Source organism: Typopeltis vanoorti, chromosome 3 (assembly GCF_054136105.1).
Source record: "Typopeltis vanoorti isolate ZY-2024b chromosome 3, IOZ_Tvanoo_1.0, whole genome shotgun sequence".
Taxonomy (NCBI): Eukaryota; Metazoa; Arthropoda; class Arachnida; order Uropygi; family Thelyphonidae; genus Typopeltis; species Typopeltis vanoorti.
Genome location: NC_143551.1, coordinates 92,795,560 through 92,820,483, shown reverse-complemented (window position 1 = coordinate 92,820,483; position 24,924 = coordinate 92,795,560). Strand labels below are relative to the sequence as shown.

Below are 24,924 nucleotides of genomic sequence, written 5' to 3'. Positions count from 1 at the left end.
GCTCCTCAAGATAGGAACTGTGATAAGGCTGGTCAGGCCTAATGGGAGATTGACGTTGATTAGTTTATAGCATAGACCGCTATACCAAAACCTTGTTGAATACCTTTACAATATCAAGCAGAATGCACTAGTGTGCTGTTTCCAATTACATCCCATACTGATGTGTTCATGACTCTCACAATTTGTTGTACAGTGGAGTCATTCTTGGGGAAGCCAAACTACTAATTAGGTATGAGATCCCCCCCCCCCCCCTGCAATTTTTTGCAATCTTGTCAGTATCACTCTTTTGGCAGTCTTTCCTCAGCAGAAGAGCAGGCTAATTGGATGGTATTTTTGAGAGACCTGTTTTGCTTTCCTCAGTTTCGGGATTAAGATTGTCAGCTTCTTTCCAGCGTGGTGGAAAGTAGTGAAATCTTAGTATTACATTAATGATTGCTACAAGTTGCATAATGGCTTTTGGTATAGTTGTTTGACCTTTTGTCATCAAACAACTTGTTGGAAATTCCATCCGGGTTCAGTGCTTTCTTGTTCTTTGGTTTCTTATGTTTGGTTCTTTGTTTGTATTTCAGTGGGGGGCATTGGTTAGGTATCATTTGGGATATATGTGTCCTTCAGCATGCAGTGTATGCTGGCATGAACTTTCCTGATGAAATCTAGCTGGATAAGAGTATGATACTTTATGAGGGACAACATGGAATTGTGAAGGATCAGTCATGTCTTAGTAATTAACTCATCATCATCATCATCATCATCATCATCAAATTCCTGTCATGTACCCTCAAGGGGTGTACAGGATATGACAGTACTACATGAAAAAATTACATCATTACTAACTTCCTATCTACAATTTTCCTCCAAATCAGTCTGTTACTTGTCAAGACTCCAACATTATCAGATCTTACATTTCTATCGTCTAAGGCACTTTGTACCGTATCAATCCACCTATATCTTGGTCTTCCTCTGGGTCGTTTTCCTGCCAACCTGGCAAAAAACACTTGTTTTGCTAATCTTTCCTCTCCCATTCTATTTAAGTGACCATACCATCTGAGATTAGCTCTGCTAACGCATTCCGGGATGCTGACAATGTCAAGTTCTTTCCTAATATCCTCATTTTTAATATGATATTGCCATTGATGCCATCTGTTCACGCCTCTAATCTTTCTTAGGACTCTCATATCTGCGGTCTCTAGTCTTTGGTCAAGTGTTTTACTTCTGACCCAGCTCTCCGATCCATAAGTTAAAATTGGTTTGAACACAGTCTTGTATACAGCTAATTTAGTGTTCAGACTAATTTCATTCTTATTCCATATGAATTTATTCAATTGACTTCCCACCATACCAGCTTTGCTGATTCTGTTGTCTATTTCTATATTTAGTTTACCATCTTCAGTAAAAATTGTGCCTAAGTAGCTGAAATGTTTTACTTGTTCCACAGGTTCTCCATTCACAACACAGTTGACATTTTCAATGATTCTGCCTATTTTCATTGTCTTGGTCTTTTTATTGCTGACCTTCATACCATATCTATTACAACAGCTATTCAATTTAGTCAGAGAATCTTGCAGACTTGTAGCGGATTTATTTAGAAGTATAACATCATCCGCATAAAGCAAAGAGCTGACATTAACATCTCCAATTTTGATATCAGGTTTAATACCACATTCCTTCATAATGTGATCCATATAGATAATGAATAACAGAGGGGATAATGTACATCCTTGTCTCACACCAGATTTAACATTAAACCATCTTCCTGTACTTCCTTCAATTCTAACTGCTGACTCACAACTCAAATAAAGACTAAGTATTGCTTGATATAATGCCCCATTGACACCATATAACTGCAGCGTATTGAATAGCTTCTCTCTTGGCACCTTGTCATATGCCTTTTCCAAATCGACAAAACTTAAATACAGATCTTTGTTATATTCCCATGCTTTCTCGACTATTTGTCGTAAAGTGAAGATCTGATCCTGACAGCCTCTATTTGGCCTGAATCCAGCTTGTTCTTCACCAAGCTTTTCTTCCACAATTCTTCTCAACCGTTTCTCAAGTATACTTGCATAGATCTTGCCAGGAACACTCAGTAGAGAAATACCTCTGTAATTCTCACATTCAGTTTTATTTCCCTTTTTATATATGGGTACTATGAGAGCTCTACTCCAATCATCGGGAATTCGTCCCTCTGTCCAGGCTTTCTGAACTATGCAGTGCAGCCACTGTAAGACTCTTATACCACCATACTTCAGTATTTCTGGTCGAATATCATCTACTCCTGCTGCCTTTCCACATTTCAAGCCTTTGATGGCTTTTTCTACTTCAAGTATGGATATGTACTCTTGACTGCATGCCTGGTCAGTGTTTTTTATCACTGTGCTGTCATCACTGCTTGTTTCATTTAGCAGTTTTTCAAAGTAATTACTCCATACTTCAAGGATATCTTTTTCTCCTGTTTTCATTTCACCTTTATCATCTCTAATTCCTTTTACAGCACTCTTTCCTCCATTCCTAAGCTTCTTCAACAACCTCCAGAATATTTTGCCACCTTCTTGATATTTATTTTCTATATTCTTGCCAAAGTCCTCCCATGACTTTTGTTTAGCAAGTTTTACACGTTGTTTAGCTTTCTTACATTTGTCTCTGTATTCTGTAAGAGTAAAAGCTGACTTATTTGCCAGGAACTTTTGATATGCTTTCTTCTTTTCCTTCACTGCCTCTTTAACTTCCTGTGTCCACCAGGGAGTTCTGATTTTTTTATCCTTGCACACAACCTCACCACATGCCTCTCTGGCAGAATCAATCAATGTTTCCTTCAGAGTTTGCCACTGAATCTCCAAGGTTTGATTCCTGTTCTCAAACTCTTTCATTTTCTTTTCAATAATATTTCTGTATTTTAGTCTACAGTTCACATCTGAGAGCTGCTCAACTTTTATTCGCTTTAAAACTTTCTTACATGTTATTCTTTTCAATATGAAATTCAATTTTATCCTGCTCAAGACTAAATAGTGATCACTTCCAATTTCAAATCCTCTGTACACTCTGGTGTCCTGCACCAAGGAGAAAACATCACTATCAACAATAACATAGTCAATGAGACTTTTCTTATTCCTAGCCTCTTCTCTCCATGTGAATTTGTGCACATTTTTATGTTGGAACATGGTGTTAGTAATAACCAGTCCATGTCCTGAGCAGAAATCCAACAGATATTTGCCATTATTATTAGCTTTGCTCTTTTCTCCAAATTTTCCCAAAATATTTTTGTATGTCTCACAATCATTTCCTACTCTGCTATTTAGATCCCCAACAAGGACCAACTTTTCCTTTTTCATTGTGTCAGTTGCTTTTTCTAAAGCCTCAAAAAATTCCTCCACTTCTACCTTAGTAGAACCTTCTGTGGGACCATAGGCACAAATAAGTCTCATTGTCCAGTTCCCCATTCTCATATTTGCCCACATTACTCTACTTGAGACTGACTGCCATTCAAGAAGATTAGCCTCGTATTTTGTGTTGAATACTATGGCTACTCCTTCTTTTCCTTGATTGTCATTGCCTGAATATAACATTTTGTATTTATTGCTCAGAAAGATCTCACCAGTTTTGGTCTTTTTTGTTTCAGTCACCCCTATTATGTCGATCTGGTACTTATCTAATTCCTCAGCTAGCTCCATTTCTTTGCCATTCAGGCTTCTTACGTTGATAGTACCGATCTTTAACTCTGGTGATGTTGAGTTGGGGTTTGTTTTCAGATTTGTTCCAGTAGCTGACTTTTCGCTGTTCGCCCTGGTTCCCTGGCGAAAACAACGGGGGCCTTGTTTAACCGGGCGACGCCCCAGCCGGCATGAAATTTTGTCATGTTGTACCATCATTCTATATTTTGGTTTAACCAATAAGAATACAATTTGGTTGGCTAAATCCCAAATTGCCAGCCCATCCTCGTCCGTTCAGTATCCAAGTAGATACCCAACAGGGTGCACCACGAGAAGGTGAGGATTGGACATTAGGTCAGAAGCCCTGGTCGGTTCTCCGCATTCCTTTAAAGGCTATGTGGAGGTCTCCTCTCAGTTATACAGCTTTGACCCTTAAGCACCCCAGTAATTAACTCACTTTTTATAATAGCATAACAGCTGAGTTCAATAAAGGAAATGGATACACAAAGATTCTTCTAGATTTTGCAGAGGCATTTGTCACTACTACTACTACATGAAACTCTTATGCAAATTAGAACAAATGGGGATGGATATGACTGGTTATGTGGATAAGAGGGTGGCTGCTGGACAGATATCAAAAAGTCGTAGATGGACGGGCAAAAACAGGACAGGTGACTAGTGGTGTGCCACAAGGTTCAGTGCTTTGACCATTGCTGTTTAATTTGTGCATAAATGATAAAAGAAATAACCTGAAAGGAAATATTCGGTTGCTTGGTGAGTAATAGTTAATCGAGGTGATGTGGAGAGCTTACAAGATGATTTGAATAGGTTGTCAGTATAGGCAAAAGTTTATGGATGTCAGTTTAATGTGAAGAAATGTAAAGTTTTGCATTTTGGGATAAATAGATTACAAACCGTGTACCACAATGATGGAACTATACCCCAGGAAATAGATGAAGCTAGAGATTTAGGAGTGGTGGTAGACAGAGTTCAAGTTTAGTGGACATATTGCTATGGTTGCTAAAGTAGCTCATAAGATTACGGGCAGCCCTCAGTTTACGCCTCACTTCTGTTCCTGAAAAAATGGGCATAAACCGAATCGGCGTAAAACAAACCCAATTTTAATGGGAGTTACAAATGTTCCACCCAGTCAAAAAATATGCACATGAAGTATGTGTCGCATTATTATATTTAAAGCTTTGATAATACATACATATATATTTGTTCAAATAAAATTATTAATAACGAAAACAAAACAAATTATATACAAAAAATATATATACAAAATTATATACAAAAAATCTCAAAAAGATATTACCTATTTCTATGTTGAAGTTCCTGGTTTCGGATCACCTGCATTTTTTTTTTTTTTTTTTTTTTTTTTTTTTTTTTTTTTTTTTTTTTTTTTGAAAAAAGTATCCAGTGTTAACTGCCTAGATTTTCTTTTTCTTTCTTTAGGGAGTTCAGTGTAAGGTTGAATAGATGCGATTACACTCCTTTTTACGTTCGCGCTCCGTTCCCAATCATGGTCCATTTCGCAGAGTTCATCAGTCAATGTCTCTATGCTTGCAAGGATATGCTGTAAATCGGCTGTATCAGAGAACCTTCTTCATTTTCTTTCTCCTCCTTTGGATGCTGACTTAATTGTTCGGCTAATTCTTTAAAGTATTCATTGGAAAGTGGTTTATCATTGCTCTCTAAGACTTCAGCTGTAATATCATCCAATCCCACCTCTTGCGCAAGCTTGGTAATGTCTTTAATAACATTCTCCTCTTGTTCTAATTCCTCGAAGGCATACATAAATGCTGGAAGAAGTTTTCGCCATGCTCCTTTTAAACACTTTGCTGACACTTCATTCCAAGCTGCCTTGATGTTGTTAATGCCCTTCAAAATATCGAATGACTGCCAATAGCCTAATAGTTTTTCCTGAAGTGTCCAAGATGCTTACCATTCCATAAATGTTATACGGAGGTAATAGGCTTTGAAGATTGATATAATCCCCTGATCCATCGATGCAAAAGTGATGTTGTGTTTGGGGGCATGTAAACAACCTTGACATCCAGTGGTGTTCTTACTTCAGCAAGGCATTATCCAAGAGAAGCAGTTCCTTGGCTGGCAAATCAGTTTCTTTACAGAAGTGAAGCACGGTCAGACAAAAATAATTTCTGTACCAATCTATAAAAATGTCTTGTGTAACTCAAGCTTTCTTGTTCCCTTTCCAATAGACTGGCAGCATGGCTTTTAGACCCTTGAAGGCACGTGGTGTCTGTGAATGGTATACTAACATCGGTTTAAGCTTCAAAGTTCCGGAGACATTTGCACCCAACAAAACTGTAGGTCTATCTTTTGCAGCTTTAAAACCTGGAGCGGAACATTCTTCACAGGAAATGAAGGTGTGTGATGGCAATTTTTTCCAGCAGAGTCCAGTATCATCAACATTAAAAATGAGATCAGGAGGATAACTTCTTTGTTCTACGCTGTCTTGAAATTCTTTAGGAAAAGCAGCCGCTGCCGCAAATCTGCATTTGCCGCCTCACCACATAATTTGACACTATGGCACTTACTTCGAGATTTAAATCTCATGAACCGACCTTTGTTTCCTAAAAATGTTTCTTCGCCTCCGCCTGTCTTTTTAAGATCCTCAAAAATTGTTTTTGCTTTCTCAGTTATAACAGTCTGCGTCAGAGGAATGTTTTTCTGATTCAAGTCATCCACCCATAATGATAATCATTTTTCAATTTTTTCATGAGGTTTACCCCTGCTATAATTTACATGTTTTGCATTTAGTACTGCCTTAGATTGTTACGCAGACCGTTTTATTCTATCTGCATTTTTCATAATTGTGGTAAAAGTCAATGAAGTTCATACGTCTACAGACATTAGCACGTGTCTGCCATGCTCCATTCTTCAAATCACCTCCATCTTCTTTTCATGTGTGATTGATTTCTGCTCCTTCTTAACACCAAATTTTGCTAACTTTTTTTGTACTTCTTTTATCAGACATGGTATGTAATTATATACCTTATCAATTTAAATACGTATGTATGTAAAAAAAATCAAATAGAACAATTTGGTAGATTCAACAGTAAAACTAGGTTTGATACATATATGTTGTAGTAGCTCGGTAAACACTCAAACACTAGAGTGCCTGCTAGTGTCGTTTCTCAGTCAGACCACACTACAGTAAGAAAGCATGCACAGGCATCTGGCATTATTGTGAGTCAACGTAAATTGAACCGTCGTAAACCGAGGGCTGCCTGTACTTGGCTATTGAAGAATACACCAACAAGTAGAGATAGGAGAGGATATTCCCTTCATAACACCTCAATGCATCCGCATCTGGAATACTGTGCTCAGGTCTACTCACCTGGGTTTCTTGGGAATGAAGAAGCAGTGGAGATTCAGTGGCACCACCAAGATGGTGAGTGGCCTGTGGAATGTTCCCTATGAGGATAGATTGAGGGGGTGTGGATTGCAGAAGTTGGTTGATAGGAGAAAAAGAGGGGCTATGATAGAAACATTTCAGTTACTTAAAGGATTTTATAGTATTGATGCAGGGGAAATGTTTCAGAGGGATCAGAACTAGAAGTCATCCTTGGAATTTGAATAAAGGTATGGTTAGTAAGGATGTGAGGACTAGATTTTTTGCTTGGAGAGTTGTAAATGAGTGGAATGGGTTGTCAGCGTCAGTTGTGAATGCTTTGTCTGTTCAAAAAGAGATACAATAGATTGTTTTAATAGTTTGGGTCTCTCATGATGGAGTCTGAAGACTCCATTATGGGAGACCCAAAGAAAATGTATTTAATATATTACTATTATTATTATTTAGGCCTCCAAGGAGTCAAAAGACTCATCGCAGGAGGGCGTTCCTAGGAAACAAAGTCTATCATACCACTCTTTAAACTCATTGACCATTCTCGCTCTTGCCGCTATCAGGCAATGCATTCCACAGTTCACCTACCCTCCATACAAAGAAACCACTCCTCACCCTCTTGCTCAGTTTACTTTCATAGCTTCCAGGGATGGCCCCTTGTCATCACACCTTCCCGCTATTCAACCAAGCGAAAGAACTCCACAGTTTCAACCCTGTAACCACCTCTCAACAGTTTAAAAGTCTCAATCATATCACCTCTCCTTCTTCTATCTACTGTAACGACTCTGTATTTTCGTTTCCTTATTAGAGTACATATTTAAGTAAGATCCAAATCGATCCAGTCTTCTCTATATCCTTCTACCTAAATTTTATATCTTTCTTAATATATAACCCAGGTTGATCCCTAGGGATATTTCCTCTTCAGAAACTGGCAAATTTATATTTTAACTGCGCCAGCCAGCTTCCTATAACAAGAATATAATTCAGGCTCAGGGAAATATTCCTAGGTTTTAGGCATACACGTTAATCGGGATTCTCATGCGGGTATATAGATCTCGGTTCCTTGCAATCGTGACCTAAGATCTAATCTCTATTATATAATTTTCTAAACTCTTTCCCGCTATTTGGTTTGAATTTTATAAGTGGCAGGTTGACACCTCGAATTCAGGCAAGACTCAGATTCAAATAACAAAACATGTTTATTAATGCTAAAAGACAGGTACATTAAATCTTGTATCAAGTTATCAAAACTTCTGAATTTCTAGCTAAGTTAATGTCTTATGCTTATCTATACAAACTGTTCAATACTAATCTGACTTTCTCACATAAACTGACATGCAAAATCATGTAATACAATGGATAATTTAAACAATGTTACACTCAAGTCAAGTTCCTTCATTCACATTTACTTTAAATAGATATTTCTCAAATCATTTCTCTCTTAGTTAAGTTTACTCAATTAACAAAGGGTTTTCGCTATTTCAATCATATACACGTTAGAGATTTATGATATACAATTCTTTGTCTAATAGAATTGGCTGTATTAATTACTCTATCCTATCAAAGTTCTCTAAAATGTCCTCAGTCTTGCTTTATCAAGACACAAATTCTACCTTCAAACAATCTCAAGATATAAAACAAAAGAATCTTTACTTTACCAAGTCCCTCCGAAGGTCTATTAGCTGCCACGTGTTGTTCGGGTCATCCTTCATCTTGTGGCTGAGTTGTTCCGTTCTCTGATGCCGGACACAAATCAAGAAATGGTTGTTGCTACGAGCTTTCTCCGCTCGCTCGGCTGGATCGTTACGGAATACCTCTCAGCACAGGTCATGAATACGGCCGGCTGTCATTGACATAGCACCTTCAGCTTGTCCTATCTCTGATCACTCGTCAAGAATCCTCGATCTCCGAAGAAAACAGGAAAAAAACCTTGAGCTTGGTGCGTATTGCCTTAAATACTTTTTCTCAGTGCCCTCTTTTCTGTATTGTTTTTGCACGATCCATAGCTTACATCGCCCCTTAGGTTGATCCCCTTGCTTTCCCTCCTTGCTATTAGGTGTTGTTTTCGAGAAAAAGCGCTTATGTCAGCCTTCCCCGTAAGCTACAGCCTTCAATGTTACGACAGGTACTTGCGCTAGGTACGAAATGACTAACAGGATCAACGTGACCGTTGATCCTGTTAGTCATTTCGTACCTAGCGACTTACGATTTTATGATAGTTTGATAATACATAAATTAAGCTATTATTCCTTTATATGAAATGCTAATCTGACGTTATTCTTGATTTTTAGCTTTCCGTTTTACAATAAATAAGTTCCAATATACTCATACTGATACATACTTTCATATACAACAACTTAGGTGTTTCTCACCTTCCACTGGTAAGCAGGTATTTTGCAAATTTTTTTGTAATTTTATAAAGCTTACATGTTAGATCCTGAATGAATAACTTATCAAGAAGTTCTCCATTCAGTATCTAACACTACCAAACTCTGCAGTCCACATTCCCTCAGCCGATTCTCATAACTAACATTGTACAGTCCTGAAACTGTCTTTGTACCTTTTCCACAGTTAATTTATCCCCTTCAAATCCTAGGGACCAAATATGAGAACAATAGTCTAAGTGTGGTCTGATCAGGGTCTTATACAATGGAATAATAACTCTTTTATCTCTGCAGGTCAGCATCCTTCTCATTATTGCAGCAATCCTCTTCACCACCTTTGCAATATGTTCCTTGAATTTCAATTTTCCACCAATCATCAACCCGGGATCTTTTGTCTTCCCTACTTCCCCAGTATAGCTCCTCCAATAGAGTATGCAGCATCCCATTGATGTGTCCCAAACCTCAAGATCTTAATAATACATAAATTAATAATACATAACTTTATAAAAGGCTAGCATTTTGCTGCATTAAATCAACACCCCCATTCATTTTCCCATCTGTCTAGCTTATTCAAATCCTCTTGGAGGACTACCACATCTGCACTATTACTAATCCTTCCTAGCTTCACATCATCTGCAAACAACTGAATATCCCCTTGCAATCCACCGACAATTGATATAAAGGTTAAACAATATAGGCCCCAGTACTGAGCCCTGTGGGACCCCAGTTGTAACCCTCTGCCTCCTTGAAACTGCCCCACCATACATATCTGATACCTATCAGACAGCCAATCCTGTATCCAGTTGACCAACCTGACATCCAAACTCTTGCGCTGCAACTTAAATATCTGCTTATCATATGGCACCTTGTCAAATGCCTCGCCAAATCTAAGAAAATGGCCATATATGCCTTTCCCTCATCTACTGCTCTTGTAACTTTATAAAAGGCTAGCATATTACTAAAACAAGAGCGCCCCCTCACAAATCCATGTTGACTCTCATAGATAACATTACCCTCATCTGCCCAATGTTGTATACGGTCCCTAACTAATTTCTCCAAGATCTTAACAACTACTGATGACACACAAACTGGCCTATAATTAGACACTTCCAGTCTGCTACCACCGTTATGCAATGCCACTATCTTATCTTCCTTCCATTCCATGGGCACCTTTCCCATAGCCAGAATTTCATTGAAAAGCCAAGTCAAAGGAGATGTCAGTTCATTAGCACATTCTCTCAAAACTCATGGGGAAATACCATCCAGTCCCACAGCTTTACTGACATCCAGAGTACTCAGCGTTTGGAACATGTTCTCCTCCTGCGCCTCTAAACCTCGAACCTGCCCTATCCCTTTAGTATTAAAATTTACTCTTCCAGAATGAAATACACCAATAAAGTGTTCATCGAACAATTCCACTATATCCCTGCATCAGTCACTCTATTCCCATTTTTATCCCACAATGTCATTCTTCCACAATCATTTCTCCTCCTACTGGCCACATAGCTAAAAAAATTCCCTAGGATTTTCTTTGGATCTTAGGGCCAATCTCTTCTCATATTCCAGTTTTGCATCCCTTACCATACTAGTTACTCTCCTAGCCTGTATCTTATATTCTTCATGCATCTGCTCTTCACTTGTAATAGTCTCAGTTTTTCACATGCAGTTCCTGTTTAATATTGTTTGTCATTCACTTTACACCAAATTGTGTCCTCTTATTCACTTGTGGAATACAGCTTACTATTACTGCTAACAAATATTCCTTCACAATTTTCCAATCACTAATGATATCCTGGCCTTCCAATTCTGCCCTCCATGAAACTTCCCCAGTTGATATCTGAGACTATTATTCACCTGCCTTATAATTCCACATACGTTCCCTTCTCTTTGATACTCATACATGTTTATTCTTCTTCCAAGTCAAAACCACATGATCACTCTCTCCAACTGGTGGGAGAGATGTCATCTCAGTTATTATCAACTCTTCTGATGCTATGACCAAATCCAAAACTCTTGAACCTCTTGTTCCCTCTATTACATGTTGCCTAAGACATTTGTCCCTCAAGAATTCTAGAAATTCCATTCCCTTATTGCTATATGCATCTTCCTCTCCCCAATTTATACTACTGCTGCAGTTAAAATCTCCCATAACAATCATTCTTCTTGCACTTACCAAGCTCAACTGTCTAAATATCTCCTGGTCCCTACTCTCTGTGCTCCTTGGTTTGTAGCAACACCCTATTAAATATCCCGTCTTGCCTGTCTCTACCTCACACCATATGCTTTCAAAATCATTGGTGTCACTACCTTCCAGAGCTTCCACTCTTAGAGGACATAGGTCGTCACTTATCATAAACAGTACTTCACCACCCCGCTTTCCCTTCCTATCCTGCTGAAAAATGCTGTACCTTGCTACTTCTATTCCTGTTATTATATCCTCTTCTGTCAACTACGTCTCAGTGATTCCAATAATCTTTTGCCAGGCTATCAGCACCACCAATTCCTCTCCTTTATTCCAGATACTACTGGCATTAGTATAAAGCATAAAAATGCCACTATTATTTCTATACCCAGCATTATCCCCTCTAGACTCTACTGGGCTCAGCGTTACCTGATGTCTTCCCCTTCTCCCAAGTACCCTTTCCCACAAGAGGCCACTCCTGCTACTATCCATTCTAGTTTCCCTTCATTGACACACTGACTCGTTCAGAACAGCAATCTGGAGAGATTGCTGTTCAGAACAGCAATCTCTCCAGATGCCTACTTCCTCATTCAAATGCATGCGGGCTCTCGCATACAATTCCTCTCTTCTGACACATTCTAGCTATTATGTTATTCAATATAACTGCTCTTCGTCTCAGCTCATCACTATCATACCTAGGCAACCAACACACTATCTTTCTTCTCTGAGTCTTCTTTTGTACTACTTCAAACAAGAATCTCATATCTCTTGCTGCCCAATTTACATTACCTCTCCAGTCATTTGTTCCTACCATCACAATAATCTTATCCAAGATGGATATACTTTTTCCAAGCAGAACAAGAAATAAAACATGGAAATAAGGCAATTCATTTCTGTGTTACAACTGAAAATATCAATTCAGATTATTTAATCTTGGATAAATGTTATGAATATTATAACCATTTTCATACATTTTTAATCTGGGCAATGTCTCCACACATAGGTCACCATTGAGATGCAAGTAACTTAGATGAACAGCTTAATGAATTTTCACCCTTTCATCCCTCTTAATTGCCATTGCCATACTTTCTATTGTTCCTCCAGGCAGACACTCTTCACACATCCTATCTTGCACACCACGGATCATTGAGTCCCCATACATTACACCTCTTACCATTCCCTCTCTCCTACTGTTTCCATTCTCTCCTCTTCTATCATTCCCATACCTCTCTCTCATTCCCTCTCTTCCACTTATCCTATTCTCTCCTCTTCTATCATTCCCATAACTCTCTCTCATTCCCTCTCTTCTACTGTTTCTATATTCTCCTCTTCTATCATTTTCAAACTTCTCATTCCCTCTCTCCTACTGCTTCTATACTCTCCTCTTCTATCATTCCCTCTCTCCTACTGCTTCTATACTCTCCTCTTCTATCATTCCCTCTCTCCTACTGCTTCTATTCTCCCCTCTTCTATCATTCCCAAAAATTTTCTCTCACTCCTACTCCGATTCTCCTTGCATACATCTCTTCCATTCTCTTAATCTCATCTTTCATACTTCTCATCTCGTTCACAAGACATTTCACCTCCTCTTTCAGCTCATCTATCCCTCTCTGCAAGTTAGTCACTCTTACTCGCCATCCATTTACCTAATCAAAACCATCTCCGTAAACTTCACAGTCATTCAAGCCTTCCACACTCCCTACTCTTATTTTCTCATTCATACTTCGCTCGTCATTCTCGCCTATCACTACTCGTCTCCTGTTCGTCATTCTCTCCTATCACACTACTTGGCTCCCGACATTCATTTCCTGTCCCCGAAGCAACTAGGTCGGTTATCGAAATATCTAATTTATTGATTTCCTCCCACCGTCTGCATTTTGCACGTATACGTACTCCCCCCCCCCTCTTCTCTCATCCGCCAACTCCCAGGAAGCATACCTGCTGCAAACACAGCATGCCACAAAGTCCTTTATTACGTATAATGGAGTGGTTAAATAGTAGAGGACTTGGTGACACGCCATTTGTGATTGCAGCTGCGTCCGCCATCATTCCTTACTGCCAAGTAAGTAACTACTAAACTAATCACTAAAAATATATATATATGAACAATGTATCACAGATATATATATATATATATATATATATATATATATATATATATATATATATATATATATATATATATATATATATATATATATAATGCTATATTCAACTATACTAGATAGCGAAAACTTATCTTCTCTTCCACCTCAAATGCTGCCGACTGTGACCTCAACCTTCTCGGTAACACAATATAAAACAACGAAACTCCAAAAGCAGAACCACTAAATAACACTTGTGTTACTGAGAAAAAAATGCAGGACAATTCTCAAAGGAATTCACACTATACACCGTTTAAAAAACACTTTTCCCTACCATCACTCAAATCACCTGCCATGTGCTTTAGCGACCCAAGCGCCACCGCTAGGGTCGCTGATATTATAATAATATAATATATTATTATTATTATATTTAACTCATTTTTTCAGTTAAGTCAAACAGTAGCATTTCACTCACTTCAGTGAGAATTTTTACTTCTAGTTGAAGATTATTCAGGATGTAAATGAAACCTTTGCAGATTTTTTTCCTTTTTTTTTTATTTTATAGTATTAGTGTATTCGTAGTAGCAGCAGCAGACTGGATGCATTGTGTTATGGGATCACTAATATTTTTTATAGTTTTCCACTATTAACCAATAGAAGCTAACTATTTGCAACTTGGCTTCTATTACACAATAATCATGTATACTTTCATTAAATTCTTTCTTTGTTACCTTAGAAGTGTCCTGATACAAGATAATTAACTCCACAATCGAAATCTCTTTCGTGGTTACAAGCTAATTTTAAAATCCTGTACTCTTGAATATTGGAGTGGGCTTTCTTTTGCACCTGATTGATAACAGTATTCTGCTAGATAATTCAATCACATTAGAGATAAAACTAGCTTTTTGATAAATTAAATTTCACTTAATTTTTGACTCCACATTATCATCAAATGCAAAAAACTTTGTGTAATCACAAGAATTTCTGCAAACCTTTCCATGGCTTACATCCAGAAGTAGAAATCAATAGCTAGATCTGCTGTGGATCGAGAGCATTGCAATACATATTGGTGGTCACTGATCAATTGATAGGTCCCAATGATGTTGAAGAGATTAGCTGTTGATGGCTATCCTCCCCCTTTTGTTTTATATACTGAATATAGTCATGATTCTAGGCTGTAGGATAAATGCTAGATGAGTATGAAACTTTCTAAAGACTATATTGGATGGATATTAATTCTGAAACAGCACTTCTAGATACCATCAGGACAGAAGAATTGGTGCCTAAGTTATTCAGGATTTTTCTGAAGTCCTTTTGGTTAGTTGGTCATTTTGGAGTTTATTGCCACTAGGACTGACATGCATGACAGCAAAAGTCATGCTGTCAGCCATTACAAAAGTTATAACAGGAGAGGAGCTGATAAAGGAGTGAGTACCTTGTGTACACAAGGTACCCTTTTAGTAAAAGTTGATCCTTTGCCAGCATAGTCAATATAATTATTGTACTGAGTGTGAAATAAACTAACTTAAGATTAAATTGAATTACATTTTCCTCTTGATTTATTATATGTAAATTTTGCTTTAGACATCCATCCATTGGCTATTTTTTCATTTCTGATTCTGTTGAAACTGCAGCTGAACTTTCACTACTGGCCACAAATGACAAAAGGAGCATAATAACACATAATTTGTCTATACAATTGGTAGCTTGTTTTGCGTATACTTTATGCTCCCTGCCATTGGAGAGCTGAGCATACCAGGGAAATGAACTTCATTCTCTTGATGCTTTTTCATCAGAGTTTATATTTGCTTGTCTAGTTGGCCAAATGAATAGCATACCTCTTTCCAACTGCCATGAAAGTTTAGGTGGGGGATACTTTTTGTTAACCAATGTGAGAACATCTGTCCTGCTTATTATAATTGTGAAGTGGCTTGAAAAAGTTCCATGTTTGGTTTCTAGTGTAGGGCTTCTAGGTTAACTAATCCTTAATCCATCTGTATTACTAATGGTTTACAGCCTTTCGTGAGGTTGGATTCACACATTTAAAAAAGTTAGGTATTTTTGAAAACTTGTCATTTCTGTTGTAGAATAGACATCTGATTGCATTGTATTGTTTATTCACTTATTCTGTCTAGTGTAATTATACTGCATACCAACCAGCAGATATCTGCAAAACAGAAAAGCACATGCTAAAGAGACACAAGGCAAAGAAACGTTTCTTTTTCTGTAAAGATTGCAAGCATCGCACTTGGTCATTTACAAGGATACCAACCAAATCTTGCAGGTAAGCAAATATACTATAAGAAATTTTGTATGTTTTGCCTAAATATAAAATTAAAAAAAAAAAAAAAAACAGTTATGCAAGTAAAAATTAACTTACTTAGTTTTTAATTCGTTATTTTATTAACTAAACTCTTTAGTGATCATTCGAAATCGAAGTGTTTTTGTGTTAATCTCATTCATCAACCATCAATGTAATAGCTATGCTAATTTTGTTGTCTATTTCCATATTTAATTTGCTACCATACTAAAAATTGTTCTTAAATAAGCTGAAATTTTTTACTGGTGCTATAGGTGTTCCATTCTTTTATAGGCAGTAACTGAATTTAGTTGTAACAAGTTCTTAAAATCAAGTGGAAATGTTTAAAAAAAAATAACGTATTTTGAAGCATCTGTTTGTTTTACATTCTCTCAAAATTAATTTTTCTTCCTTATAGAAATTGTGGTGGATCATCCTTTGAGAGGACTAGCATGATGGCAGTAAGTACTTTTTTCTTTGTTCGTTTCTATTTTTTGGGTGTGTGTGTATGTGCATGCGCAGTTATCCATGAAGTGAGGGAGTGTGAGAATGAACAAAAAATGCATAATATAGTTTCTCAGGTAATGAAATTGAATGGATAGTCAACACATGGTTAAGAGGAATTGTGAGCCCATTGAGAATTGCAGTTTATGTATACTGATGCCTGAAGCATCATGACTAATGAGGAAGAGTTTTTTTTCATTGATTGGTGCAACCTTGTCCAAAATTATAGGCATTAATGAGACACTGACAGCAGGTGATATAGTATCATCATCTGGAGGGGGGGGGGAGAATGTGAAGGAATATGATGAGGGGAACAGTACTGCTAATGAGAGCAGACGAATTTCAGCCAAAAATAGTAGGAAGCCACCATGAAGCAGATGTGCCCAATAATACATTTAAAGAAATCTGGTCTGGACTCCCCTGTTATTTGAAGTTACGGAACATTCCAGGTTTGTTAATAACATAAAAATAGTGTACAGATAGCAGGAATCAGTATTTCATCATAAGAGTTGAATATAGATGATATGGCAACACAACGTGAACTCAGTGATTCTGAGAGAGATTCATTGTAGGCTGTTATATTTTCTGCTCAACTGGAGTATCCACAATCAACAGTTGGTAATATGAGCAACAAATGGAGACATTCTGGCATAACTATTGCAGGAAAACACCCAGAGTGGCTGCTGAAAATGACTGACAGGGACAGGAAGGTGTTAAAACAGATGGCACGCAAAAACTAGCTACAATCAGCACAGACCATCCGTGATGAGTTCCAGTGCCAGTAACATCATGGTCAGCACCAATACTGTGTGCATTCAGCTGGTTTGGAGTGGGACCACTGATTGTACCGTGATATTCTAGAATTCAGCATTTCTCAACCTTTCTAAGCCCAAGGACCAGTAAAATGTCTAAAACAATTCTATGGACCACTAAGTTATGTAATTTTTTTAAATACCTATGTGGGGATTACCAGCATTTGGGAAAAACTGTGCCATTTATAACATAATAAATCAAAAAGCATGTCATGAATACATATGGAAACATAATTAATTAAATTGGAATTAAATGATTAAAAGTATATCTTCATTGAACAAAATTTTAATTTTACTAAATAAATAAATAATATGATATAATTATGTTACTACTTACTTTTAATGAGATGGTTGAGTTTCTCGGCCCTTGCAGAGTTGCTGGATATCTGGCTCAATATTGGTCAACTTCAGTCGAAGATCGGCAAACATACTAAGACGATTTCTGTATTTTGTTTTTATTTGAATGAGCAATGAAAATCTTTTTTCACAAAGATAGGTTGTAGAAAACTGCATGATGATTTTCAATGCTTCTTCAGATAATTTGGGAAATTCACTTCTCACTGAAGGCGAGATCCAGAATCGAGCCAAACCAAGAAAAACAGAATTGCATTTTAAGCCCACTGTCACTTGAAAGCTCAATTAACTATTCCTTTTTCGATAACGAACAGTCGTTCTCGTGACTAAACCTAAAATGGATCGTGAACCCACAGAAATTTCTTATAAAAGTTATTTGGAAAATATGTTTTAAAATTCTGTGTCAGAGTTTTGAGGTGGTCACAAACCGTTTCCATAAACTCAGAATCAAAATCAACAAAAAATCATTTTCCACTAAGAAGGATTCCAATGTTGGAAAAGGTGCAAATTGTCTGTCTTTTACATAACTAATTCATAACACCATAACAAAATAAAGGCATTCTTGAATGCCTTTATTTTGTCGTAAGCATCAAGAACAGTTGAAGAATTTCTCTGAAGGGAGAAATTTAGTTCATTTAATTTCAAAAAAATGTCCGAAAGATAGTAGGGTAGTGTTGATAACCATGCTTTGCCAAGGAGTGATGCAAAATCAGAATTACGTTCAGAATTACAAACAATAAAACTTCGTGCCTTAATTGAAATAACCTTGTTAGTACTTTGCCCCTGGAAAGCCAGCGAATTTCAGAATGAAGCAAAAAATGTATATATTCACTGCCCAGTTCATCACAGAGTACTGAAAATAACCTGTTATTTAACATTTGAGCCTTAATAAAATTAACTAGTTTTACAGCATTGTATAGCACAGCTTTAAATTCTGGTGGCATTCCTTTGGAGGCTAACACTTCCCTATATATGAAACAATGTACCGAATTCATAACCAAAGCTACTTCCTGGACCTTAGAAACAACCCCACTATGCCTGCCTGCATGCAAGGGCACGAGCTCCATTCGAACAGAAGCCCATACATTTTTGCCCACTGGATCCCTTTGTGTATTATGTAATTATTGAGAGTGTGAAATATTTCTTCTCCACCTGTTCAGGATGACAAAGTTCTACAAAATAGAATATCGTCATGCGTGTTGTTATCATGCGCATATCTTATGTAGCATATTAACTGCACATTATTTGTAACATCAGTAGTCTTGTCTATTTGTAACGCATAATAACGGCTCTTCTTAATTCTTTCGATTAACTGAGATTCTATGTCACCTTCCATAGCATTAATTCTGCGACCGACAGTATCATTTGAAAGAGGAATCAGATCAACATCTTTTAGTAACTTCTTGCCAAACATCGTTTTTAACACATCTTTTATAGCTGGAAGTAGTAAATTTTCCCTGATAGAATGAGGTTTCCCAGTTTTTGCTATGTGCAAACTTAAGAGATAGGATGCTTCCAGTGCCTTACTATTAATTGAACCCATGGCCAAAACTATACCTTTCCCATGATTTAATGTCGCTAAGCGTCGCTTAAAAAAATTCAATTGGCTTATTTTTCACATCACAGTGTTTAGTTTCTAAATGTCGTCGGAGTTTCATGCAGATTTTATGCACTCATTCGACAACACTTCATAACACAAAACACAGTGAGGTTTCTGTTCACTTTCATCTCCACAACAAGTAAACCTGAATTCCAAATATAAACCATTATATTTCCCACTGTAATTTTTTCTTTGAACTGCTTGTTTCTTCTACTTTAATAGTATGAGACTTTCTCGCTGTTACAACACGTGTATCACAATTAGCATTAGCATCACCTATTTCATTTGCTTTTCTTTTCAAAGTCCTAGTTCTAAGCCACTTTTCCTTTATTAAAAAACATTTCCAAAAAATATATAAATACTGGGGTTAACTCACGACACACTTTGTCCAAGTATCACTTAGCACTTCTGAAGATATACTGAGCTTTTGTTGAAGGAGGGAAACCTTCAATAATAAAAATCAATAAACAACAAGCAATTGGGCGAAATGTGGATAACACATGCTCACTTCAAATCTGACAAAACAGCAAGGGAAGGCAGAAGTAATTAAACCATATTGTTGTTCACTTCACCCCTCTTTTATTAAATTATTATAGCGGCAGAATGTTCATGGAATGAACAACATTCTGCCGCTGTTTGTTGGTTTTTTTAAGTATTCATTTTATTTCAATCATTTTTACTTACTTATTCAATTTTAATTTGTTTTGTTTGGATAATTGAAATATATATCTTTATTTAATTGAGTCTGCCTGTGGACCACCTGTCCCATTGTCGCTGAGAAACACTGTTCTAGATAATCAGGTGCTGCCTACAATGTGGAATTTTTATGGAATGGACTTATGTTACTATCAACACAACAATGCCCCATGCCACAAAGCTGCAACTGTTATGGAATAGTATGAAGAGATGGGTGTTAAACTCCCCTGGCCTGTGCAGAGTCCTAACCTCAATCCCATCAAACACCTGTGGGACGAATTGGAGCAGCGATTAAAGTCCAGAGCATCAGGTGGACATACCCAATATTAGGATTCGCCTGATGGTATCAAATGTAAATTGCTAAAGTGTCTGGACAATTATTGGTAGATAGTGTAGTTGGTTGCTCTATATGCCAAGGTGTGTAGGATATTATAATAGTACTACATGAAAGTTTACATCATCAGTAACTTTCTATCAACCATTATTATTATTAAGAGAGACCTCCAGGGAGTCAGAGACTCATTGAGGAATTTTTTCCCAAAAGATTCCAGTATCATATCATATCAAAAGATTCCAGTATCATTGTCACTTATATTTTGGCCTTAGAAGACCTTCTAACTGCACTAATTGACCAACATCTTCATCTTCCTCTGGTTCTTTTCCCTGCCATTTGGCATCAAACCTGCTTTGCTAACTTATCTTACCTCTCTCATTCTGTTTACATGGTCATACCATCTTAATAACTTAAGTTGGTATGATCAATGATTCGAAACATGGGATCGAAATCGATGATTTGGAAGTTTGAAGAAACAGGATCTTTGGAAGTTTGACCTGGTAGAAGACTGAAACCAGTGCCACCATGGATAAACAATGTTAGTTCTAATCAAACATGCAGGAATGCTAACAATATCATATCAATTCCTAATATCCTTATTTTTAATAAAGGGTGGCCATAATTAAACTTCCCTTATATAACTCAATATAACAATCCGAATGTCACCAAATTTGTTTGGGAGACTAATTGAGACGTAAAGAAGGATTCTGGGAAAAAAAAAAGTTGCTGAGATGAGGCTTTTCTTATTTCTTGTGTCTCCTCTCCATGTGAACTGTGCACATCTTTATGTTGAAACATAGTTTTAGTGATGTCTAGTCCGTGTCCTGAGTAGAAGTCCAGTAAATACTTACCATTATTATTAGCTTTGCCTTTTTCTCCAAATTTTCCCAAAATGTTTCTATATGCCTGATTGGATTCATTTCCTATTCTGCTCTTCAGATCTCCAATTCCATTTTCTTTATGTCAGTTGCCTGCTCTAATGACTCAAAAAATTCCTCCACTTCTTGCTTAGAAGGACCTGATATGTACCTGTAAGGGAGTTCCTGTTACTATGACAGTACCACATGATTAAGTTTACATTATTATTAATCTCCAAATCAATCTATTACTCCAATATTGTCATATCTAACATCTCGTCCTTCTAATGTGCTTCTGATCGAATCAGTCCACCTAGATCTCAGTCTTCCTCTGGATCTCTTTCCTGCCATCTTGGTATCAAATACCTGTTTTGCTAACCTTTCTTCACCTATTCTATTTAAGCGGCCATTCCACCTTAGATTAGCATGACACATGCTAATAATTCAGATTTAACACTTTATGTCGATTTGAATAAAATATATTAATTCACTGTATGCACATACATGTACTATTTTAGCAGCAACTGTTCATTCATTTTTATAAAATTCATTCTTGGGTTTATAAGACTTTGATGAACAAAGACTCTGTTCAACAAAGACTTTGATGAACATATTTTAATTTTATTTAAAAAATTTTTCTCTTTCAGCTGCGTAATGGTCCCAAACTGGATAGTGAGAAGCTGCTAATCAGAGGCGAGGAAAGGAAATTTATAAATAGTTAGGAATAAAATATCGCCAGTAAATTTTTATGCATTTTATTTATTTGAAAGATCTAAATAAAGAATTATGTTTATTTTTAAAATATCTGCACATTTTGGTATTAAAATTATCACATGCTCTTTCCTATTTTAACTTTCACCATGGATTGCATCAAATATCATTTGCATCTTAATTATCCAACCTTCAAAGAACCAAAATTTCACTTTAATTAACCGACTCTTGAATGGGCTAGTGTGGCAACTGACTGAAGGCACAGTATGTAACTGTGCCTTCAGTTATTGACCAGCAAGATTTTTCATTGTACTTGGGTAATTAGGGGATTACTATAATTTTATTTCCATATAGAGTTGCTCCATAAGTCTCCTATAAAACAGGCATACTGACTGGGTAACATTAATTCACATTAATTACCTTAGTACCCCATAATACAAAATAAACATCCTTTGGGGGTTCTAAGGCAACTAATGTGAAGTCATAAGCATCTATATATGGGTAGCCTAGTTGTGAAGATATTTCACACACAAACTTTGTTTGCTTACACTTGGATAAAGGATTAAACAAGCATATAATTTCTTGACATCTTTTATTTAACTGCTCTCTCTCTCTCTCTCTCTCTCACACACACACACACACACACACACACACAATTACCTAACATGAGACTAAATGAGATCTCGTGGCTGACTTGTCAACAAGTGACTGATGTTGAGCTAAAAGCATATTATATTATTAATCATTATAAAAGTGATAGTTGATGCCAAGAAACTATATTTTTGGTTTAATCCTTTATCCAAGTGTAAGCAAACAAATTTTGTGCATGAAGTTACTTCACACACAAACTTTGTTTATTTGGATAAAGGATTAAACCAAGAATATAATTTCTTGGCATTATTAATTTATAGTATAACCTATAAAGTAATTATACTATATAGTATATAACTACTATATGAAGTAATTATATTATATTGTTTACTATAAAGTAATTTATAGTAAAAGTGTAAAAACTTCCGTCTTTCTCTAATTCTGAGTATTTTAGTAATAAGGTGTACCTTTCGGGTACTTGCATATGGAAAATATGACTTCTGCATTATTTCAAACTTGGTATCACTTCTGGGTCTTATATTTCTGTCTGCTAAGGCACTTTTTACTGTATCAATCCACTTATATCTTGGTCTTCCTTGGGTCTTTTTCCTACCAACCTGGCAGAGAACACTTGTTTTGCTAATCTTTCCTCTTCCATTCTGTTTAAGTGACCATACCACCTGAGATTAGCTCTGCTAACACATTCCTGGATGCTAACAATGTCAAGTTCCTTCCTAATATCCTCGTTTTTAATATAATATTGCCATTGATGCCATCTGTTCATGTCCCTAATCTTTCTCAGGACTCTCATATCTGCTGTCTCTAGTCTTTGGTCAACTGTTTTACTTTTGACCCAGCTCTCAGATCCATAAATTAAAATTGGCTTGAAAACTGTCTTGTATACAGGTAATTTAGTGTTTTGGCTAATTTCTCTCTTATCCCATATGAATTTATTCAATTGACTTCCCACCATACCAGCTTTGCTGATTCTGTTGTCTATTTCCATATTTAATTTATCATCTTCACTAAAAATCATGCCTAAGTAGCTGAAATGTTTTAATTGTTCTATAGGTTCTACTTGTTCTCCATTGACAATGCACTTGATATTTTCAGTGTTTCTGCCTATTATCATTGTTTTTGTCTTTTTAATGCTGACCTTCATACCATATCTATTACAACAGTTATCCACTTTAGTCATGGAATCTTGCAGACTTGTAGTGGATTTATTTAGAAGTATAACATCATCCGCATAACGCAAAGAGCTGAGATTAACATCTCCAATTTTGATATCAGGTTTAATACCACTTTCCTTCATAATGTGATTCATGTAGATAATGAATAACAGAGGGGATAATTTCCATCCTTGTCTGACACCAGATTTAACATTAAACGACCTTCCTGTACTTCTTTCAATTCTAACTGCTGGCTTACAACTCAAATAAAGACTTAAGCTTGATGGGGTGCTTAAGGGTCAAAGCTGTATAACTGAGAGGAGACCTCAACATAGCCTTTACAGGAATGTGGAACACTGACCAGGGGTTCTAACCTAATGTCCAATCCTCACCTTCTCGTGGTGCACCCTGTTAGGTATCTACCGGGATACTGAACAAATGAGGATGGGCTGGCAATTTGGGATTTAGCCAACCAAATTGTATTCTTATTGGCTTAAACCCAACATTAAATGATGGTACAACATGATAGAATTTCATGCTGGCTGGGGCATCACCCGGTTAAACAAGCCCCCCTCCCCATTGTTTTCGCCAGGAAACCAGAGGGAACAGCAAAAAGTAAGCTACTGGAACAAATCTGAAAGCACACCCCAACTCAACATCACCAGAGTTAAGATCAGTACTATCAACATAAGAAGCCTGAATGGCAAAGAAATGGAGCTAGCTGAGGTATTAGATAAGTACCGGATCAACATAATAGAGGTGACTGAAACAAAAAAGATCAAAACTGGTGAGCTCTTTCTGAGCAATAAATACAAAATGTTATATTCAGGCAATGACAATCAAGGAAAAGGAGGAGTAGCCATAGTATTCAGCACTAAATAAGAGGCTAATCTTCTGGAATGGCAGGCAATTTCAAGTAGAGTGATGTGGGTAAATATCAGAATGGGGAACTGGACTATGAGACTTATTTGTGCCTATGGTCCCACAGAAGGTTCTCCTAAGGTGGAAGTGGAGGAATTTTTTGAAGCTTTAGAAAAAGCAACTGACACAATGAAAAATGAAAACTTGTTCCTTGTTGGGGATCTAAATAGCAGAGTAGGAAATGATTGTCAGACATACAAAAATATTTTGGGAAAATTTGGAGAAAAGAATAAAGCTAATAATAATGGCAAATACTTGTTGGATTTCTGCTCAGGACATGGACTGGTTATTACTAACACCGTGTTCCAACATAAAAATGTGCACAAATTCACATGGAGGATTTGAAATCGGAAGTGATCTTAAGCAGGATAAAACTGAATTTCATATTGAAAAGAAGAACATG

General features: G+C 36.8%; 1 protein-coding gene across 2 annotated transcripts in view; it reads left to right on the top strand.

The window, feature by feature from the left end:
- Positions 1-21,885, top strand: part of Mcm10 (minichromosome maintenance 10 homolog) — a 156,130-nt gene extending 134,245 nt beyond the window's left edge. For both annotated transcript variants that reach the window (XM_090390737.1, XM_090390736.1), the window contains exons 15-17: positions 15,806-15,954; positions 16,388-16,430; positions 21,774-21,885. In XM_090390737.1, coding sequence (XP_090246863.1) covers positions 15,806-15,954; positions 16,388-16,430; positions 21,774-21,848 — 267 coding nt within the window. In that variant the 3' untranslated portion in view covers positions 21,849-21,885. The remainder of the gene's footprint in view (positions 1-15,805; positions 15,955-16,387; positions 16,431-21,773) is intronic.
- Positions 21,886-24,924: the final 3,039 nt, after the last annotated feature.